At 39.5% G+C, this 19,126-nt stretch overlaps 1 protein-coding gene across 1 annotated transcript; it reads left to right on the top strand.

The window, feature by feature from the left end:
• Positions 1–1,020: 1,020 nt before the first annotated feature.
• On the top strand, positions 1,021–19,051 carry LOC112266436 (calpain-2 catalytic subunit). Its single transcript, XM_024443907.2, has 21 exons — positions 1,021–1,327; positions 1,883–1,952; positions 5,386–5,504; positions 5,739–5,872; positions 6,077–6,245; positions 6,766–6,849; positions 8,280–8,365; positions 8,457–8,525; positions 9,864–10,024; positions 10,589–10,758; positions 11,220–11,231; positions 12,683–12,894; positions 13,051–13,087; positions 13,370–13,435; positions 13,660–13,717; positions 16,275–16,339; positions 16,640–16,708; positions 17,434–17,512; positions 17,955–18,071; positions 18,462–18,520; positions 18,657–19,051. Exons 1-21 carry the CDS (start codon positions 1,091–1,093, stop codon positions 18,678–18,680), a joined length of 2,097 nt encoding a protein of 698 aa, XP_024299675.1. The 5' UTR covers positions 1,021–1,090; the 3' UTR covers positions 18,681–19,051.
• The last annotated feature ends 75 nt before the right edge of the window (positions 19,052–19,126 follow it).

Raw genomic sequence — 19,126 nt, 5'->3', positions numbered from 1 at the left:
TCTCCTGCCATGTCACTGATATGTTGTGAAACAGTGTTGTTTGACGAAGACATTGCCTGTATAGTTTTTTGGGCCTTTTCCCCCAGCATTGTCCCAGCCATATCTGCAGTAGCAGGAAGAATTAAGTCCTCCACAATAGTATGGGGCTTGCCTGTCCTAGCCACTCGGTAGCTCACGATATAAGACACTTCTAGCCCCTTCTTATTAATGGTATTTGTTGCTTTTATACACGTCTTACTACTCGAAAGTTGTCTTAATTCTCACTCAAAACACTCCTGTGACAAATTTTTCAAATTGACATGTTTAGTTTCTAAATATCTGTGCAAGAGTGAAGGTTTCATCGAGTTGTGAGATAATACTTTTGCACATATAACACACTGTGGCTGAGGAAAGGCACTACTCCCAATATAAGTGAACCCCAAATCAATGTAGTTCTCATCATATTTGCGCCTCTTCGATTCGCTACATATGGACTGTTAGTGGAATTCCCGCTAGAGAGTAACGGTTAATGTGATTGGATGTTAATTGTATGACTATGCTACCTGTATTTGACATTGTGTTGTAATTTCGCTGAACACTAGATGGTCAGATGTCAGTGAAACAAGGCTACTCAGGCAAGAAAAAAAACCTCACCCAAATGTATAGCCCCATTGGAAAATATAAATGGACTGTTTGAAAATGTGGAGAATGTTTAAAAAATATATATTTTTTTTATTTAAAAAATCTATTTATATAAAAAAAGTGAATATCTGGCCTAGACTATTATTAGTTGACTTTGTTAATGGAAAGGCTAGTAGTGTTGGCTACACTACAGAGAACGTTCAATTTATGTCAAATGCCCAATGAATATTAGAGATTTCTGATTTCTAAAATATGTGTTGTTAATGTGCAATTAAAGATGTGAAAATTGTATGGAGATGTTCAATTGAGCTCTTTCTTTTCCCCGTAAGAGATGTTGAGAAAACACGCATTAACTTGCGTCTGACAAGCCACGCCTGTAAAAGTTTTGGGCGGAGAGTCACAGCAAAACTTTCCATTAACATCTGTAGATTTTTTGGTGATAACGACGTTGTACAGCATCTCACTGATAATGTCTGGAATGGCGTCTAACCTAGCTAAAAAGCGGGCATTGGCTGCAGGGTTTGGCACTAATGCTAATGCGGTGAAATATCTCAATCAGGATTTTGAAGCGCTTAGGGCGCAATGTTTAAATCGAGGAGGGCTGTTCTCGGATCCAACTTTCCCAGCCGCACCCGAATCTTTGGGCTTTAATGAACTCGGACCAGGCTCGTACAAAACTAGAGCAGTGCAATGGAAAAGGCCAGGAGTAAGTCTATTTTTCCACCCATTAATGTTATATGTTCAAGTTTATTTAGAAAGTTTTATTTTAAACATTATAATATATATATGTATTTCCAATTTCCCATCATATTTGCTCCGTTCATATTGTTGCTCCGTGCGTTTTAAACTACCCGTGTATCATTTGGCCTATAGCCTATTCTGTGATTATTTTCCAAAATATTAAGTAGAGGGGCTTTTGAATCAAGCTCAACTCAACTGCGTCAATAGTCTACTCATGCTGCTGAGACAAGATTTGTCCAACGGAGGCCAGGATAAAACCAAGCTAAGCATTGATTTATGCAGTTTAATGATTCTAGAGAATGCTTGTAAAGAATTTGGAATTTGCGACAGCTTGACAATATTGCATATACTATGTAGATTGTGAATTTCTTAATATATCATTTGAAATTGTTACTTGATTTATCCATATTTCCTTTGCTTTTACATGAGATATCCTAAGCATAGAAAATGCTCTTGGCTTTGTTGTTTGTTTTCTGTTCTTGTGGTTAATGCATGGTTAAATGTGACATAATATCCCCAGGAGTTGTGCTCAAGTCCAGAGTTCATTGTTGGAGGAGCCACCAGAACAGATATCTGTCAAGGAGCTCTAGGTAAGTTATGTCACACTCTTATAGGCTCCACTGCAAAGCAATTTTTATTCGAAAAACTGCCTTTGGAAAAAGCCCCCATTGCATCAAAACACGAGTTAAACTAGTACAGTCCCTACACTCATGGCTTAAAACATTTACATTCTTCATGCACTGCATAAGAGCTCCATGGCCTTACTCAGCACTGTTTATTGTAGAGTCCAGTCTTCTGCCAAATAAATAATACAAACCACCTGAAACATATAACTGTGCCTTTTCTAGTATATATTCAGGAAGGGCAATCATCTAAAAGGGATAATAACGTTTTTTGGCCTTGAAAAAAATGCAGCTGAAATTTGATATCATCCTCATACCACAGAAAGGGGTTTGGCCATTGTTTGTCACTGGTTTAATCAACGGCACCATATGCTTTTAAGGAGACTGCCGAAGTGGGAAGTGAAGACCACACACACACACACACACACACACACACACACACACACACACACACACAAACACACACACACACAAACACACACACACACACAAACACACACACACACACACACACACACACACACACACACACACACACACACACACACACACACACACACACACACACACACACACACACACACACACACACACACACACACACACACACACACACACACACACACACACACACACACACACACACACAAAGTCTGCCTATCCCAGTTGCAGAATTGGAGAATATAATTGTTTGTTTTTCACAGGCTGGCTCACCACTTGTGTGCGTGCCTCTGTAAAACCACACAAGAGTTCTAGTTTATCTTTTTTCAAAGCTACCACTTTGAAAACATGCATGCCAGCTAAGCTTTCTTTTGTAGGAGCCAAGACACTCGTAGGTTGCAGAAGTTTGAATAGTCTTTTATTCATTCAGAGGCATCACCATTTGTGTGCCAGTTTTTTGTAAACCGACAGCTTCAAGGCCAATTTATAATGCTTCTTTTAAGCTTGATATGTTCTGAGCGTGTATAACAGGCTGTAAGTTGTAAGTTAAATTAACTTATATATTAAAAATGTTTTCAATCGCATACATGCATTTTTTAGAACAGTGTTGATTTTCAAAACAGTGTACACTAGTTACCTTATCAAAACAGAAAATACATTAATCAATCGCAAATACAATCATCAAAAGAACATGACTTCCTGCAAAAGGATTAACACAACATACCTCTTGAGTCAAACTGACAAAACAGAAAGGTAGTCCCATTAAATCAATATATTTTCTTTGCAGTCACTTATTGACCAAAATTCGAAATTCAACTATCAAGGTGCTATATTATGGGCAATTACTGTCCTTTTATGCGTTTTTAACCAAATAAATTCATATACATCAAGTTCAATATTGTTTCTAATCAAAAAGAAAATGGAAATCAGCACATTGTGTGCAGGATATATTAATCGGTATCATCAGAAACCAATTCCATGTATATAATAAGTAGGCTGGTCTACGTATTCCTTTGTAGCCTTTCCATCACCAAGCAGACAATCCCCAATAGAAGTAACGAAATATAAATACAGTGGAGAAACACAACTTATATGACGAATGTATAAGCCTCAACACACACCAAAGACAAGCGCTGTAATAGAAGGTCACAATGTTGGAAATGACGACTTAGGACTAAACCAAAGTTACTTAGAAATAACCCAACCTTATTCTCTGCGCCTCTGCATGTCTGCAATGTTGTTAAAATATGGAACTGATGGTGTTTTAGAGTTTTGTGCACTATTATTTACTGATGATGGCTGGAAACAGTGAACACAATCAGGCTTATTTCTCTTCTGATGAAAATGTGAGATGATTTAGAGAACAAAACTCTTAACAGTGAACTTGACACCTAGTGTCATAACACGTTATATGTCATAACAGCTGACATAGCGTGTCATCTGTCGTAATATGGTCATAACAATGTCATGACACATATATTTAGACCTGTTGTGACATATATTGCATCGTTTCATGGCTGGTTATGGCACCTACATAAGAGTGTCAAAACCCACATCACAAGGCAAAACATTCCATTACACCATAGCCTATTTGTCAACAGTATTTATATGTTGTAAACATTTTCTGAAATTGACCATATTGAATTATCATTGTAATTGCGCACACACTGATGTCAAACATGTACCTACCCCAATTCTCTGTTGCTGATGACTGGGATGAATGCAGGAGCAGACTGATGATTGACATAAGGGCATGTATGTAATAGGCCTATCTGGCTTATATGATTCTGACGGTCATAATGCTTCTTGACAGTGTCTTAAAGTGTATTTTATTAGTCCAAGTAAAGTGACACAGGATGGTCATAGTGCTTCTTGACAGTGTTATAAAGTTTAATAACACGACTTTAAAGAACTCATTACAACAACGACACAGGATTTAAGAATCACATTTTCAATCGAAAGGAAACTTCTTGGCAGGGAAAAAACACATTTGAATGTAGGTGTCATAACCAGCCATAAAATAACGCCATATATGTCACAGCAGGTGTTAATATAAGGGTCATGACAGTGTTATCACCATATTATCACAGGTTATCACAAGTTATGTCAGCTGTTATGACACCTTATGACATGGTTATGACCGTATCATAATGTGTTATGATGCTAGGTGTGAAGTAAAGTGTTATCAAATTTTGTGTTCACTGATTTGTATTTATTTGTATTTATAGTTTTGCAAAAGGGCGTCAAAGATATGCAATCCAGATACAAAGACAAAAAAGTGATCAGAAGTTTGTCAAATTCATTTGGCCATTTGATCATTGTTGTTCTGCTACAGTTACGTTTGTCCACAGTTCTGGAAAAAAAAAAGGCTTGCACGCGATTGAGAAAAACGTTATAATATAACTAATATTTTGTTACCTAGTTTTGTTCATTGGATTTCCTCAATTGACTTAACTTGAAAATTTGACTCAATGGCCTATGTCCTCATAACAAACTTTATGATAGGACCCTAGTATACAGAATTGTTTGTCTCCAGTTAATGGTTCGCCTTCCATTGCAAATGTCACAACTGCATTGATAATATAATAGATAACCCAAAATCAACCAGTTACACCACTTAGAACCAGTTATTTTATTGTCAAGTGACTGTTGGCTTTTCGCTTTCTGCTGTTCTCTGGGTGGACTTAACAGATCTGTTTATTGTTCCCTGTCCCCATTGGAAACGACATAACATGAGAGGAGGTTAGACATATCCTTCCAGTGTGTTGCCACGTCACAATGCACTCTTGTTTGCATTGTTTGCTCTTGTTTGCATTGGGCAATAGCTTGGTGCACTCACTGCTTGTGGTTAAAATCATAATGCAAGTATTCCCCTAAAGTACACAACCGTAATCTATATAAATAATGCAAATAAACCCAAATATACAAACTTAGATTCTGTTCTTTTTTTTTTATTTAGGTGACTGTTGGCTTTTAGCTGCCATTGCCTCTTTGACACTCAATGAAGATGTCATGGCTAGAGTGGTCCCCGTTGGACAGAGCTTTGGGGAAAGTTACGCTGGCATTTTTCATTTTCAGGTAAAATAAAAGCGAAAAAAGCAAAATAATGTTAGGCCTCTGTTTGTAATCCATGTGTACTCTGTGTACTCACCCAAAATACAAATAGGTAACTATGTGTACCTTTAATGTAATCAAAATATGCCACATGTGTTTAACCATTTAAATCCATAGGTTGAAAATACACAAGGTCTAAACTAAATCTAAATTATGGTACGAAATTGTATGTATTAATTTCTGTCCCCCATTACACAGTTTTGGCAGTTTGGGGAGTGGGTGGATGTTGTCATTGATGACAGGCTGCCCACAAAAGATGGAGAGCTGCTGTTTGTTCACTCAGCTGAGGGCTCAGAGTTCTGGAGTGCACTGCTGGAGAAGGCCTACGCTAAGTGAGTCTATATACTTGCGCTGCCTTAATGATTAACTGCCGGTGTAGCAGTCAAAAATCTATGCTGACAGAATGCAAATATTGCATGGCAAATGCTAAGAATACAATACTTTCTTTAGGCATTGTAGGGGAAACCATTGTGTGACCTATTTTAAACATGTGTGATTTAGTCTTTTTAATTTCAGTCTTTCTGCCTTGCCCACAGGGTGAATGGCTGCTACGAGGCCCTGTCTGGGGGCTCCACCACTGAGGGCTTTGAGGACTTCACTGGGGGCATTGCAGAGAACTACGACCTGAGGAAACCCCCTCCGAACATGTTCCAGATTATTAAGAAGGCAATTGAGTCAGGGGCTCTGCTTGGCTGCTCCATTGACGTAAGGCTCTCTTTTCTGTCCTTTTCACTCTGTTTATTTTAACAGCACAATTATCACCATAGACCGTTAAAATATATATATATATATTTTAAATATCATTAAAATATATGTTTCAAGTTATCCTTTTGGATAGTGTGTTGGGTATATGGGTTTACTTGCACAGTGTGTGTGTTTAGAAATGGAAAATCAATGTGTGAAATACGTTACGAGAGGTAGAGTAGAAAGGGGTAAATGTGTAACATAAACAAATCAATCAAGTTATGCAGTTATTTTTTAAACACATTTGTTGCAAAGTGCTTAACAATAGTAACCTAGACCTAAGCCAAAATGCCTATCAGGGGTGTCAGTGGCAAGGAAAAAGTATCTTGGTAGGAAGTAACCTGGTCAAGTTGAAGTTCAAAATATACTGTATATTAACATCTAGGTCTTGTGTAACTATTCAGTTCATAGTTCATTCCAAGTTTTTTCTCACACCCCTACAATTCTTTGGTCTAATCTTAGTTTTCCTGTGTTGGTGCAGATAACCAGCGCCGCTGATTCTGAGGCAGTCACACGACAGAAGCTGGTGAAAGGGCATGCCTACTCCCTAACAGGGGCTGTTGAGGTGAGACCCAAAATGAAAGTAGATGATATACAGTTGAAGTCGGAAGTTTACATACACCTTAGCCAAATGCATTTAAACTCAGTTTTTCACACAATTCCTGACATTTAATCCTAGTAAAAATTCCCTGTCTTAGGTCAGAAAGGATCACCACTTTATTTTAAGAATGTGAAATGTCAAAATAATAGTAGAGAGAATTATTTATTTCAGCTTTTATTTCTTTCATCACATTCCCAATGGGTCAGAAGTTTACATACACTCAGTTAGTATTTGGTAGCATTGCCTTTAAATTGTATAACTTGGGTCAAACGTTTCATGTAGCCACATTGTAGCCACAAGCTTCCCACAATTAAGTTGGGTGAATTTTGGCCCATTCCTCCTGACAGAGCTGGTGTAACTGAGTCAGGTTTGTAGGCCTCCTTGTTCGCACACACTTTTTCAGTTCTGCCCACAAATTTTCTATAGGATTGAGGTCAGGGCTTTGTGATGGCCACTCAAATACTTAGACTTTGTGGTCCTTAAGCCATTTTGCCACAACTTTGGAAGTGTGCCAGGGGTCATTGTCCATTTGGAAGACCCATTTGCGACCAAGCTTTAACTTCCTGACTGATGTCTTGCGATGTTGCTTCAATATATCCACATCATTTTCCTACCCCATGATGCCATCTATTTTCTGAAGGGCACCAGTCCCTCCTGCAGCAAAGCGCCCCCACATGATGTTGCCACCCCCGTGCTTTACGGTTGGGATGGTGTTCTTCGGCTTGCAAGCCTCCCCGTTTTTCCTTCAAACATAACGATGGTCATTATGGCCAAACAGTTCTATCAGACCAGAAGACATTTCTCCAAAAAGTATGATCTTTGTCCCCATGTGCAGTTGCAACCCGTAGTCTGGCTTTTTTTTTGGCGGTTTTGGAGCAGTGGCTTCTTCCTTGCTGAGAGGCATTTCAGGTTATGTTGATATAGGACTCGTTTTACTGTGGATATAGATACTTTTGTACCTGTATCCTCCAGCATCTTCACAAGGTCCTTTGCTGTTGTTCTGGGATTGATTTGCACTTTTCGCACCAACGTACAGTACATTAATCTCTAGGAGAACACATCTCCTTTCTGAGCGGTATGACGGCTGCGTGGTCCTATGGTGTTTATACCTGCATACTATTGTTTGTACAGATGACTCCAATCTAAGTGAATGTAAACTTCCGACAACTGTAGATATGTGGATTTTTTTACATTTTGGTCAGAAAAATTAAGATAAATGATAAATTACTTCATTCTTCTAACTATAAACATTCTTGTTATGGCATAAGGGCAACTTAATGTAAAGTGTCACCCAACTGATAATGACTGTGAAGACGCAATCATTCCCCCACCCACATGATCCCAATTGATGGTCCATGAGGGTACTTATGTGTAAGTTGTGCATGTGTTTTTAGGTGACCTATCGTGGCCGTAAGGAGAAGCTGATCAGGATACGTAACCCTTGGGGTCAAGTGGAGTGGACAGGGGCTTGGAGTGACAGGTGTGCCTTTATCAGAACAATAGCTCAGAGAAATGAAGGTTCCTTGTACCTTATAGTAATATGACCTTTCACTGCTTTGCCCTCCTTCCAGCTCCTCAGAGTGGAACTCCGTTGATGATTCAGAGCGCCAGAACGTCAAAGCTGATGATGGAGAATTCTGGTACAACAATTTTAGTTATTTAGAGTTGATAACCTTGTGTCTAAAACTAAGAAATATGGGTAACACATTGAGCTACGTATCTTATGCCAAGTTACAAACTTTTCAATAATGTGTGTTATGAGGTGATTAATACTAGTTTAGATAACCTTGTCCTTTTAATGCTTATTGTTGAAGAGTTTCCAAATAAATCAAGCTGCCAAATTATATTGAGGTTTATGATAAGTTTTGCACATAATGGTTTTGCATTACGAAAATGTTGCCCTTATGTCATGGGCAGGATGTGAACCCTGGTCTCTCACAGGAGAAACCCACAATATTTCCTGTTGGGCCCAGAGTGACATTGATTTTGAAGTCGCTTGCACGCGGGGATACCCCATTACGAGACTATGAGCCGGACTCATGTCCACTACACGTAGGCCAACATTTCTAGATGTAGCCAAAGTCTTGAACCCTGTTAGTTAAAATGTTCTACCTGTAGGCAAAGCATGAATAAACCTGTTAGGCTAAATTTGCAAGCTGTAGCCTTAAGACATATGTTATGTTATATGCATTCGCTTAACAGTAACTATTGCCAGACAGTGGTGAAAAAAGTACCCAATTGTAATACTTGAGTAAAAGTAAAGATATCTTGATAGAAGATTAATCAAGTTAAAGTGAGTCACCCAGTAAAATACTACTTGAGTAAAAGTCTAAAAGTATTTGGGTTTAAATATACTTAGCCAGGGCACACTCCATCACTCAGACATCATTTACAAACTAAGCATGTGTGTTTAGTGAGTCTACCAGATCAGAGGCAGTAGGGATGACCAGGGAATTTATCTTAGTAAGTGCTTGAATTTGACCATTTTCCCATCTTGCTAAGCATTCAAAGTGAAATGAGCACTTTTGGATGTCAGGGAAAATGTATGGAGTAAAAAGTACATACTTTTCTTCAGGAATGTAGTGAAGTAAAAGTAAAAAAATATAAGTAGTAAAGTACAGATACCCATAAAAGCTACTTAAGTAGTACTTTAAAGTATTTTTACTTAAATACTTTACACCACTGGTGCCAGAAGATGAAAGGTGCATTCTGTAATTTCCAGTCAAAAGTGCTGCCCCTGTTTTTGTTTCTAAACTGAAGGGTGGATCGTAGCAAATGTAATTTTTTTGTTAGTGTTTCTGTTTTTTTTTCTTCTGTTTTATCTTTTAGTTAAGCTTCTTGCCCAAATGTGTTTATAGTACCTGATATGAAAATTAAATGAAAGTTACAAAATGCATTTACCTTTAAAGTGGATCTGTCCCCTTTAATCTATTAACTGGTATCCGCTAAGTATTCCACCCATTCTTGCCCATCTGCAGGATGTCATTTACAGAGTTCCTGCGGCATTACTCTCGCATAGAGATTTGCACTCTGACCCCAGATACACTAACGGATGACTCTGTGAAGCACTGGAGTGTGTGTAACTATGATGGTAGCTGGAGGAAGGGTTCCACTGCTGGGGGGTGCAGGAACCACGCCTGTGAGTACAATTGCTGAAGTATTCAAAAGTGACCATATTCGTCTCTCTCTACTTTCACATTCACTTAGAGAGCAGAGAACCATTCATTTCAATGGAACCTATTTGATATGCATCAATAGTGCAAAAGCCAGTACAAAAGCTGGAATTATATTGAACTCATAGCAATGTTTACGCAAAGTGTCTTTGTTTACAAAACAACTGCCTGTGTACAGTGCTAGTTCAGTGGTATCAGTGGTAGTTGTTACAAATGCTGTACACAACATTGTATTGAATATTAGCACAACATTCCGATGATATTTGAAAGTAGACTATAAATAGCACTTTGTTTGTGAAATTATATAATGCTATTGTTTGTTTATAACCTAAATAAAAATTAATAATGTGATTGTTAGCTAATACTAGCTGGGAATGTCCTTGGTTTGCTGGGTGTACTGTTACTCTGTCTTGTGCTTGTATTCAACCTCATTCAGCGTAACACTCCTCAAACAAAAATACTTTCCAAGTAAACTCACACTATTTCATGCTTTAAAAAGGTATATTCCATTACCTCCCTCCCAACTCCAGACACCTTCTGGATGAACCCCCAGTTTGTGATCAGGCTGGATGAGGAGGACGATGACCCTGATGATAACGAGGTGGGCTGCAGCTTCGTGGTGGGCCTGATCCAGAAGAACCGGCGCCGGCTGAGGAAAGTAGGCGAAGACATGCACACCATTGGCTTTGCCATCTATGAGGTGAGGAAGGTCTTTCTCAACCCCCTGAGGTGTGGCTTGAGGAAGGGGGGTAGGTTCTAGTGGGCAAAGCAGTTTCACTAAAAGTTCCACATACTCCATACTCCTCGTACAAGTTGAACTAGATAGTGTTTAAATCACAATTAAAAGGCGTCTGACATGCTCTGTTGGCATTAGCAAATGCATTTAAATGCTTTGTTTTGTTTTTGGCATTTATATATTTGAATGTATATATTTGGATAACTGTTTATTTCGATGCTGTAATTTTTTAATTGACTGAAAATATCTGTTATTAATTCAGGATTTCATTGTCATTATGAGATGATACTAAGACTATATAAGGGGGTCATACATGCTTATCAGAAGTTTTATAATGATTATAACTGCATCACAATAACAGATATTGGCAGAAAATGAATTTGTTGATATGAGGTGAAAATATAGTGATTTTTCTTTTGTTTCAGGTTCCATCACAGGTGAGGGATTTAAGAGACCATGCAGTGTGTAAGGACCAATAGTCAACAAAGGTCTGCTACATATGTTTACATATGTTACAGTTATCTCCTTTAATTGTATTCTGTACCAGGGGTTGGAACTGGTTCAGGGAACAGAACCAAAATCTGGAAAATAATTGTAAAAAATTTAGGAACAGAACCAGAACCGAGAATGAAAGTGATCTCTACTGTTCCGGAACAGAACTGTTATTCTAAAAACATGGGAACCGGTTAATAACGTTATTTTACGTTCCAGGCATTTTTTTCCAGTCCCACAAAAAAATGCAAAGCCCTCACTGTCACTCAGAAACGTATTCCAGTGTCTGCTTGCCAGCTGAAAATCTTTGCCAGTGTGTGTGTAGGCTTCCTGCCCCTCCCCCTCCCGCCGAAGCATGCATAGTCTACTGTAGCTACTGAATTTACAGGCATGATTCCGAAATTAGGGAGAGAGATTTTTTATTCGCGAACAATAGATTTACTTTTTCAATGCTAGTTAAGGAAACTACAGTTATCACGTTTCCCATTGGATTTATTAACAACAAAAAGGTAAGATGTGTTTTTATTTGAATTATAGTGCCACTCTGCACACACTTCGGGGTGGCAGGTAGCCTAGTGGTTAGAGCGTTGGACTTGTAACCGAAAGGTTGCAAGATCGAATCCCCGAGCTGACAAGGTAACAACAAGGCAGTTAACCCACTGAACAAGGCAGTTAACTCACTGTTCCTAGACTGACAATGAAAATAAGAATTTATTCTTAACTGACTTTCCTAGTTAAATAAAGGTATAAAAAAGAATAAGCTTGTTAGCTCTGGTCTAGCTCTTGAAAACTCTAGGTGGCATTATGTGTAATGTGATGGAACTGAGAATTATGATCAAGGTCAAGCTCTGGTAAAATGTTAGTTAAGCCAACTCTCTGAAGTACAAAGACATTCAAAGTTCCTTCATAGAAGCTGCTCCTCCGTAGGTAAAGTTTTGTAGGCCTAATTCAGATAATGCACGTTATAATAACAAGATGCCCAGCGCTTCATGCCTAGCACTCTCCTCACCCGCATCATTTCAGTCGCATTGTAGATGCATTGGACTTGCCTGTCCAATGCATCTACATAGCTTGCCCGCTCCATAGCGAGCTGCTCTATCCATTGGTAAAATTATGTAATGTCGAGCTAAATGTAAAAAAATATGCTGATTTCAGAGGTTGAAAAGGGAACAATATAAATTGCTTTTTGGTTCAAACCGGTTTAGAATTTTATTTTGCTTTTCGGAACAGTGGAACGGGATGAAAAAAATATTGGTTCTGTTCAGAATGAAACAATTAGAAAATAATTTTGGTTCCAACCCCTGTTACTTTAAATAACCTTTAGGAATGCCTTTTGTTGGTTTGTTTCTTAAAACACACCCTGCATCTTTCCCTGATTGGTTCGTTCTCCTGTCAGTTTCATGGTCAGAGGGAGGTTCACCTGGACAAGAATTATTTCCTGACACATGCTCAAAAGGCCCGGTCTGAGACCTTCGTCAACCTTCGGGAGGTTAGCACCCGCTTCAAAATGCCCCCTGGGGAGTACCTCATTGTGCCCTCCACCTTCGAGCCGCACCTAAATGGTGACTTCTGCATCCGTGTTTTCTCAGAGAAGCAGACTGAGACTCGGTAATGCTCTCACCTTTGCTCAGGTTTCATACATTTTCAGGGCCAAGTGATAAAATGACTCCTGCACACACAATGACATCTGACATACAGTATAATGTGTTGGTAGTCTGACTTGTTACTGCCTGATGTCAACTTTTTTTATGTTGTGCTATTTAGACCATGTGACGATCCTGTCAAGGCAGACTTAGATGATGTGAGTAGTGCACAGAATGTTTTGGTTTCACTTTATTTTATGCTATTGTTTCCTCTAGTATTTACTAGGAAATTGGGTAGTAACAATGCTTAAGGTACTTTCTGATACTTAAGACAATTGATAACTAACCGTGCCTAATAGTCCTTGTTTAGAAGAATCCCAAAGAAACAAACATGTGATTACAACTCAGGTTTCTTGGTTTATTGTGAGTATTGCTCTCATATCTTTACATGTATAAACATTCTCTAATTATGTTCTAAAATCAACTATTTTATTTTTTAGGAGACTGTATCTGATGCTGAAGTCGACGCAGGATTTAGAGGCTTGTTTACAAAGCTTGCAGGAGATGTACATTCATTTTTACACATCATTCTTTTGACGCTTTTATCAGTGCATTACAACCTCCTAACCACCTCATTCACTTACAAAGGATGTTATAGAGGGTGAACCTAAACATCATTAATCTGGAAAACGATTCTCTTTGCGGTTCTTGGGAGTTCTGATTTCTTTAGTATTCAAAATTGTGTAAAAAAACACATTTTGAATTTGATATGTTTTGTTTATTTATTCAGGACATGGAGATCTCTGCAGCAGAGCTGAAAACCATCATGAATAAGATTGTCTCCAAACGTAAGTAAAAGTTTTGTTTTGTGGATCTGAGGCAGATGCGAATCAAATCAAATCAAAGTTTATTTGTCACGTGTGCCAAACAAAACAGGTGTAGATCTTACAGTGAAATGCTTACTTACAGTTTCTAACCAATAGTGCAAAAAGTAGGTATGTGTGTGTGTGTGTGTGTGTGTGTCTGTGTGTGTCTTTGTGTGTGTGTGTGTGTGTGTGTGTGTAGGTAAGTAAAGAAATAAAACAACAGTAAAAAGACATTTGAAAATAACAGTAACAGTAGTTACTCCGGGTAACCATTTGGTTACCTGTTCAGGAGTCTTATGGCGTGGGGGTAAAAACTGTTGAGAAGCCTTTTTGTCCTAGAATTGGCACTCCGGTACCGCTTGCCATGCGGTAGTAGAGAGAACAGTCTATGGTGTAGAGGTCCTGGATGGCAGGCAGCTTTGCCCTAGTGATGTACTGGGCCGTACGCATTGACCTCTGAAGTGCCTTGCGGTCGGTAAGCCGAGCTATTGCCATACCAGGCAGTGCTCTCGATGTTGCAGCTGTAGAACCTTTTGAGGATCTCAGGACCCATGCCAAATCTTTTTAGTTGCCTGAGGGGAAAAGGCTTTGTCTTGCCCTCTTCACGACTGTCTTGGTGTGTTTGGACCATTGTAGTTTGTTGTTGATGTGGACACCAAGGAACTTGAAGGTCTCAACCTGCTTCACTACAGCCCCGTTGATGAGAATGGGGGCGTGCTCGGTGATCATTTTCCTGTAGTCCACAATCATCTCCTTAGTCTTGGTTACGTTGAGGGATAGGTTGTTATTCTGGCACCACCCGGCCAGGTCTCTGACTTCCTCCCTATAGGCTGTCTCGTCTTTGTCGGTGACCAGGCCTACCATTGTTGTGTCGTCTGCAAACTTAATGATGGTGTTGGAGTCGTGCCTGGCCATGCAGTCGTGGGTGAACAGGGAGTACAGGGACTGAGCATGCACTCCTGGGGAGCTCCAGTGCTGAGGATCAGCATGGCAGATGTGTTGCTACCTACCCTCACCACCTGGGGGCAGCCTGTCAGGAAGTCCAGGATCCAGTTCCAGAGGGAGGTGTTTAGTCCCAGGTTCCTTAACTTAGTGATGAGCTTTGAGGGTACTATGGTGTTGAACGCTGAGCTGTACTCAATGAATAGCATTCTCACATAAATGTTCCTTTTGTCCAGGTGGGAAAGGGCAGTGTGGAGTGCAATAGAGATTGCATCATCTGTGGATCTGTTTGGGCGGTATGCAAATTGGAGTGGGTCTAGTGTTTCTGGGATAATGGTGTTGATGTGAGCCATGACCAGCCTTTCAAAGCACTTCATGGCTACGGACGTGAGTGTTATGGATCTATAGTCAGTTAGGCAGGTTGCCTTTGTGTTCTTGGGCACAGAGACTATGGTGGTCTGCTTGAAACATGTTGGTATTACAGACTCAATCAGGGACATGTTGAAAATGTCAGTGAAGACACCAGCCAGTTGGTCAGCACATGCCCGGAGCACACGTCCTGGTAATCCGTCTGGCCCCGCAGCCTTGTGTATGTTGATCTGTTTAAAGGTCTTACTCACGTCGGCTACGGAGAGCGTGATCACACAGTCGTCCAGAACAGCTGATGCTCTCATGCATGCCCCAGTGTTGCTTGCCTTGAAACAAGCATAGAATTGATTTAGCTCGTCTGGTAGGCTTGTGTCACTGGGCAGCTCGCGGCTGTGCTTCCCTTTGTAGTCTGTATTAATTTGCAAGCCTTGCCACATCCGACGAGCGTTGGAGACGGTGTAGTATGATTCAATCTTAGCCATGTATTGACGCTTTGCCTGTTTGATGGTTCGTTGCAGGGCATAGCGGGATTTCTTGTAAGCTTCCGGGTTAGAGTCCCGCACCTTGAAAGTGGCAGCTCTACCCTTTAGCTCAGTGCAAATGTTGCCTATAATCCAGGCAACAGTGTTGGATACGCAGTGCTGGATAGCCCATTGTACAAGGGATTTCATCCGCCCTAAGATCTAGTCAACTGTTGCTCACTCCGGTTACACGGTTGACTTGAGTGACAAGGTGTTGTTGGGACCATTGGATCGTCCAAGGATTGCTGTTCAGGGTTAGTCTCTGTTACTCCTACTATTTAGAAAGCACACAGCTTCAGATGGACATGAAGGCTATTCCAGAAAGATAAATAATGCAAATGCAAACTTTTATTATGTAGGTTACACTCATTGATGCCCTAGTACAAATGTATCAGTGCAACAAACAACTAGCAAATCCTCATCCACATTTTATCTGTCACTGTGTCACATGTTGGAATAGTGACATTCTTGGAAGAGGTAGGACATTTGATTTGATTGGTTGAGAACTTGTGAATGTAGCCACAAATTCAGGATAGAGTTGAGTTATCCTTTTTTATGGATGATTTGTTGCCATCGTTTCAGCTCTCTCTGGCGCAGAACATTCTATCTAGAGCAGCGTTGATTCAAGATCTGACAAATTTGCTGGCTAACTCATTAATCTCCCTTTTCTGGAACATCCCTCAATAGTCCTTTTTATTGTTTTGCAGGAACTGACATCAAAACAGATGGCTTCAGTCTTGAAACCTGTAGAATCATGGTCAACCTCATGGATGTATCCTTTCTTTCTGTCAGTATTCCCAGACTAAATGTGGTTTCCATATGTTTGATGTGTTTGATACCGTTCAATTTATTAAATTCCAGCCATTACAATGAGCCCGTCCTCCTATAGCTCCTCCCACCAGCCTCCTCTGTTCTATACTATAGTATGTCAATCGCTTAACTTATATCACATTAAGTAAAGCAGTGTTTTCATCTGCTGGCCAGTGGTACAAATTTGCTTAAGTTCCATGTTCAACCAATTATACGATATGGTGTGCTCATACTGAAAGTTTGAATCTTAACTCTACAGTAGGACAGTGGGAATGGAAAATTGGGCCTTGGGGAATTCGCTACTCTGTGGAAGAAAGTGCAGAAATACCTGGTAAGATATGTGTCGAGAAGGGTTTGAATTTCTACCCCGAAGTGGGTGCCCTGATTGCAATTTTCTATTGGTAGTTCCCAGCAATTTCTCCAACAGGTGTCACAGGTATGACATAACATGCTCAACCAAAAACAATGATGAGATGCATATCTGAGATTAGTTACACAAAGAAAAGAGGAGGGTCTTGACCCCTGTAATACTCTCATATTTATTACAAATAGATGGCCAGCGTTTCGGCAGTAGGTAGCCGAGCGGTTAGAAAGGCGAGCCAATAACTGTAGGGTTGTCAGTTCCAATCCCGGGTCTGATGGAAGAAATCTGTTGGGAAGTGAGTTGGCAACCCAAAGGTATGCTATATGCCAATGTGTGCCCTTGGGCAAGGCACTTAAAAACAACAGCTACCTGGGCACCCCGTGTATAACATAATCATTAGAACATAAGACACTCAACATTTACAACAAAACTAAAAGATAAACAAACAAATACTTATTTTCCACCATAATTTGCAAATAAATTCATAAAAAATCCTACAATGTGATTTTCTGGATTTTCTTCTCTCATTTTGTCTGTCATAGTTGAAGTGTACCTATGATGAAGATTACAGGCCTCTCTCATCTTTTTAAGTGGGAGAACTTGCACAATTGGTGGCTGACTAAATACTTTTTTGCCCCACTGTATAACCAAAAAATATTTCATTGGGTAACATGTGTCATTTGTTCCTACAGGGTATCTATAAGAAGAATGACATGGACAATTCAGGCACCATGAGTACTCCAGAGATGCGTATGGCCCTGAAAGAAGCAGGCGAGTCTCTTGGCATTTTCTGATCCTGTGACTACTTTTTAATTGAGGCTATCTTTTTGGCTTCCTTGGAGATTTCGCTGATCTGACAGATATGGGTTGGTGAAAGTGTTCACGTTTAAGTAGAAGTAGATAGGGGAAGGACAACTATCAATGGTATTGCAATGAGGCACCCGATTTGGAAAAGGACTGGTGCTCGTAACCATAGAGTTCAAATTTCCAGAAATTGAGCCGTTGAGCAAGGCCTAAGGTGATTGGTCTTAGAAGTGAATAATGTATGTGCATAACAGACTAAAAACCCATTGAAGCATTTTGGAGTAAGGTGAATTGAGCTGAACTGAAGGTGTTTGCAACAGAAAGAAACTATTAGGTACACAGGCTGCCATTGCACTCAATGCTTCACTGCTCAGTTTCTAACAAGGAAACGCTTCTTTTCCTTCCTCAGGCTTCACTTTGAACAATGGCATTTATCAGATCCTCGTGGCTCGCTACGCTGAGCCAGACATGACCATCGACTTTGATAACTTTGTGGCCTGCCTTATGCGTCTGGATATGATGTTCAGTGAGTATAGTTGGCTTTCTCAAAATCCCAAACCATAAAGATTTCCTGTTGTTCAATAGTCATCATTTCAGTTAATGATATAGTCATTTATTCTTGAGGGATTTAACTTACAGTTGCTTTATGAACATCTGTCTTACCGTATCATAACCCAAAGCCTGTAGTTTCACTCCAAACAATGTAGTTTGTTCTCTTCCAGACTAAGTGGCTGTTTGGGCTGAAACACAAACTTCAGTTTGTGGTCATTTTAAAACTAATGAAGAAACAGTGTTTAAAAACTTTTCAATTATATAAATTCTAGCTAGTCTAACACCAGGCACTGATTTCATAGTTTGAGCTGTAACCTGTGTTTTTTTTACTGTAAACAATGGATAACTACTCTATTTTATACAGGAGTCTTTATGAAGATTGATGCTCATGACAGTGGCTCCATTGAGCTCGACTTCCATCAGGTCAGTGAATGAATTATTCAAAGAAACAAGGATGGCTGCTCAGACTTGGATATGATGGATATGGTACTGCAGATAGCTTGGATTCACATCACAGGTAGGCCTAATGCAGTATGATGGTCTGTTCTTTTTGTTACAGTGGCTAACATTTACGATGATCTAGAAGACCCCTGTTCATTCCGAAGAAAAATGTGCAAGTTAAAAAAACAAGTATTAAATTCATTATTTAATGGAATTTTTTAGATTTTTATGTCACATTTTTGTATGTATTTTATTCACTGCTGCATGGTATTGTGTATTCGGTTAGACATTACTAACTGTGGGATGGTATTACTGTGGTAGATTTCATGTGAATGTCATTCTGTAAGAGGAACAAGGAAATATTTGTTCGCAAACCACTGTAATCTGTTTACTTTTTATATTAGAAAATATGCCTTGTAGAAATTGTGAAATTGCTTTTTATTTTGGCCTGTTTTATGGAATGTCTACATGGAATTCCATGCAATGCTCAAATAAAGATTTCTTATATTCTAATAATGTTAAGTCGGAAATGAATCCATCCGCTATATGTAGGCTTTTAGGTTATAAACCAACGGTCTACGACAGTCT

This window comes from Oncorhynchus tshawytscha, linkage group LG02 (assembly GCF_018296145.1).
Source record: "Oncorhynchus tshawytscha isolate Ot180627B linkage group LG02, Otsh_v2.0, whole genome shotgun sequence".
In the NCBI taxonomy this organism is placed as follows: Eukaryota; Metazoa; Chordata; class Actinopteri; order Salmoniformes; family Salmonidae; genus Oncorhynchus; species Oncorhynchus tshawytscha.
The sequence above is the reverse complement of the archived record's forward strand: the minus strand, read 5'-3'. Positions and strand labels throughout refer to the sequence as shown.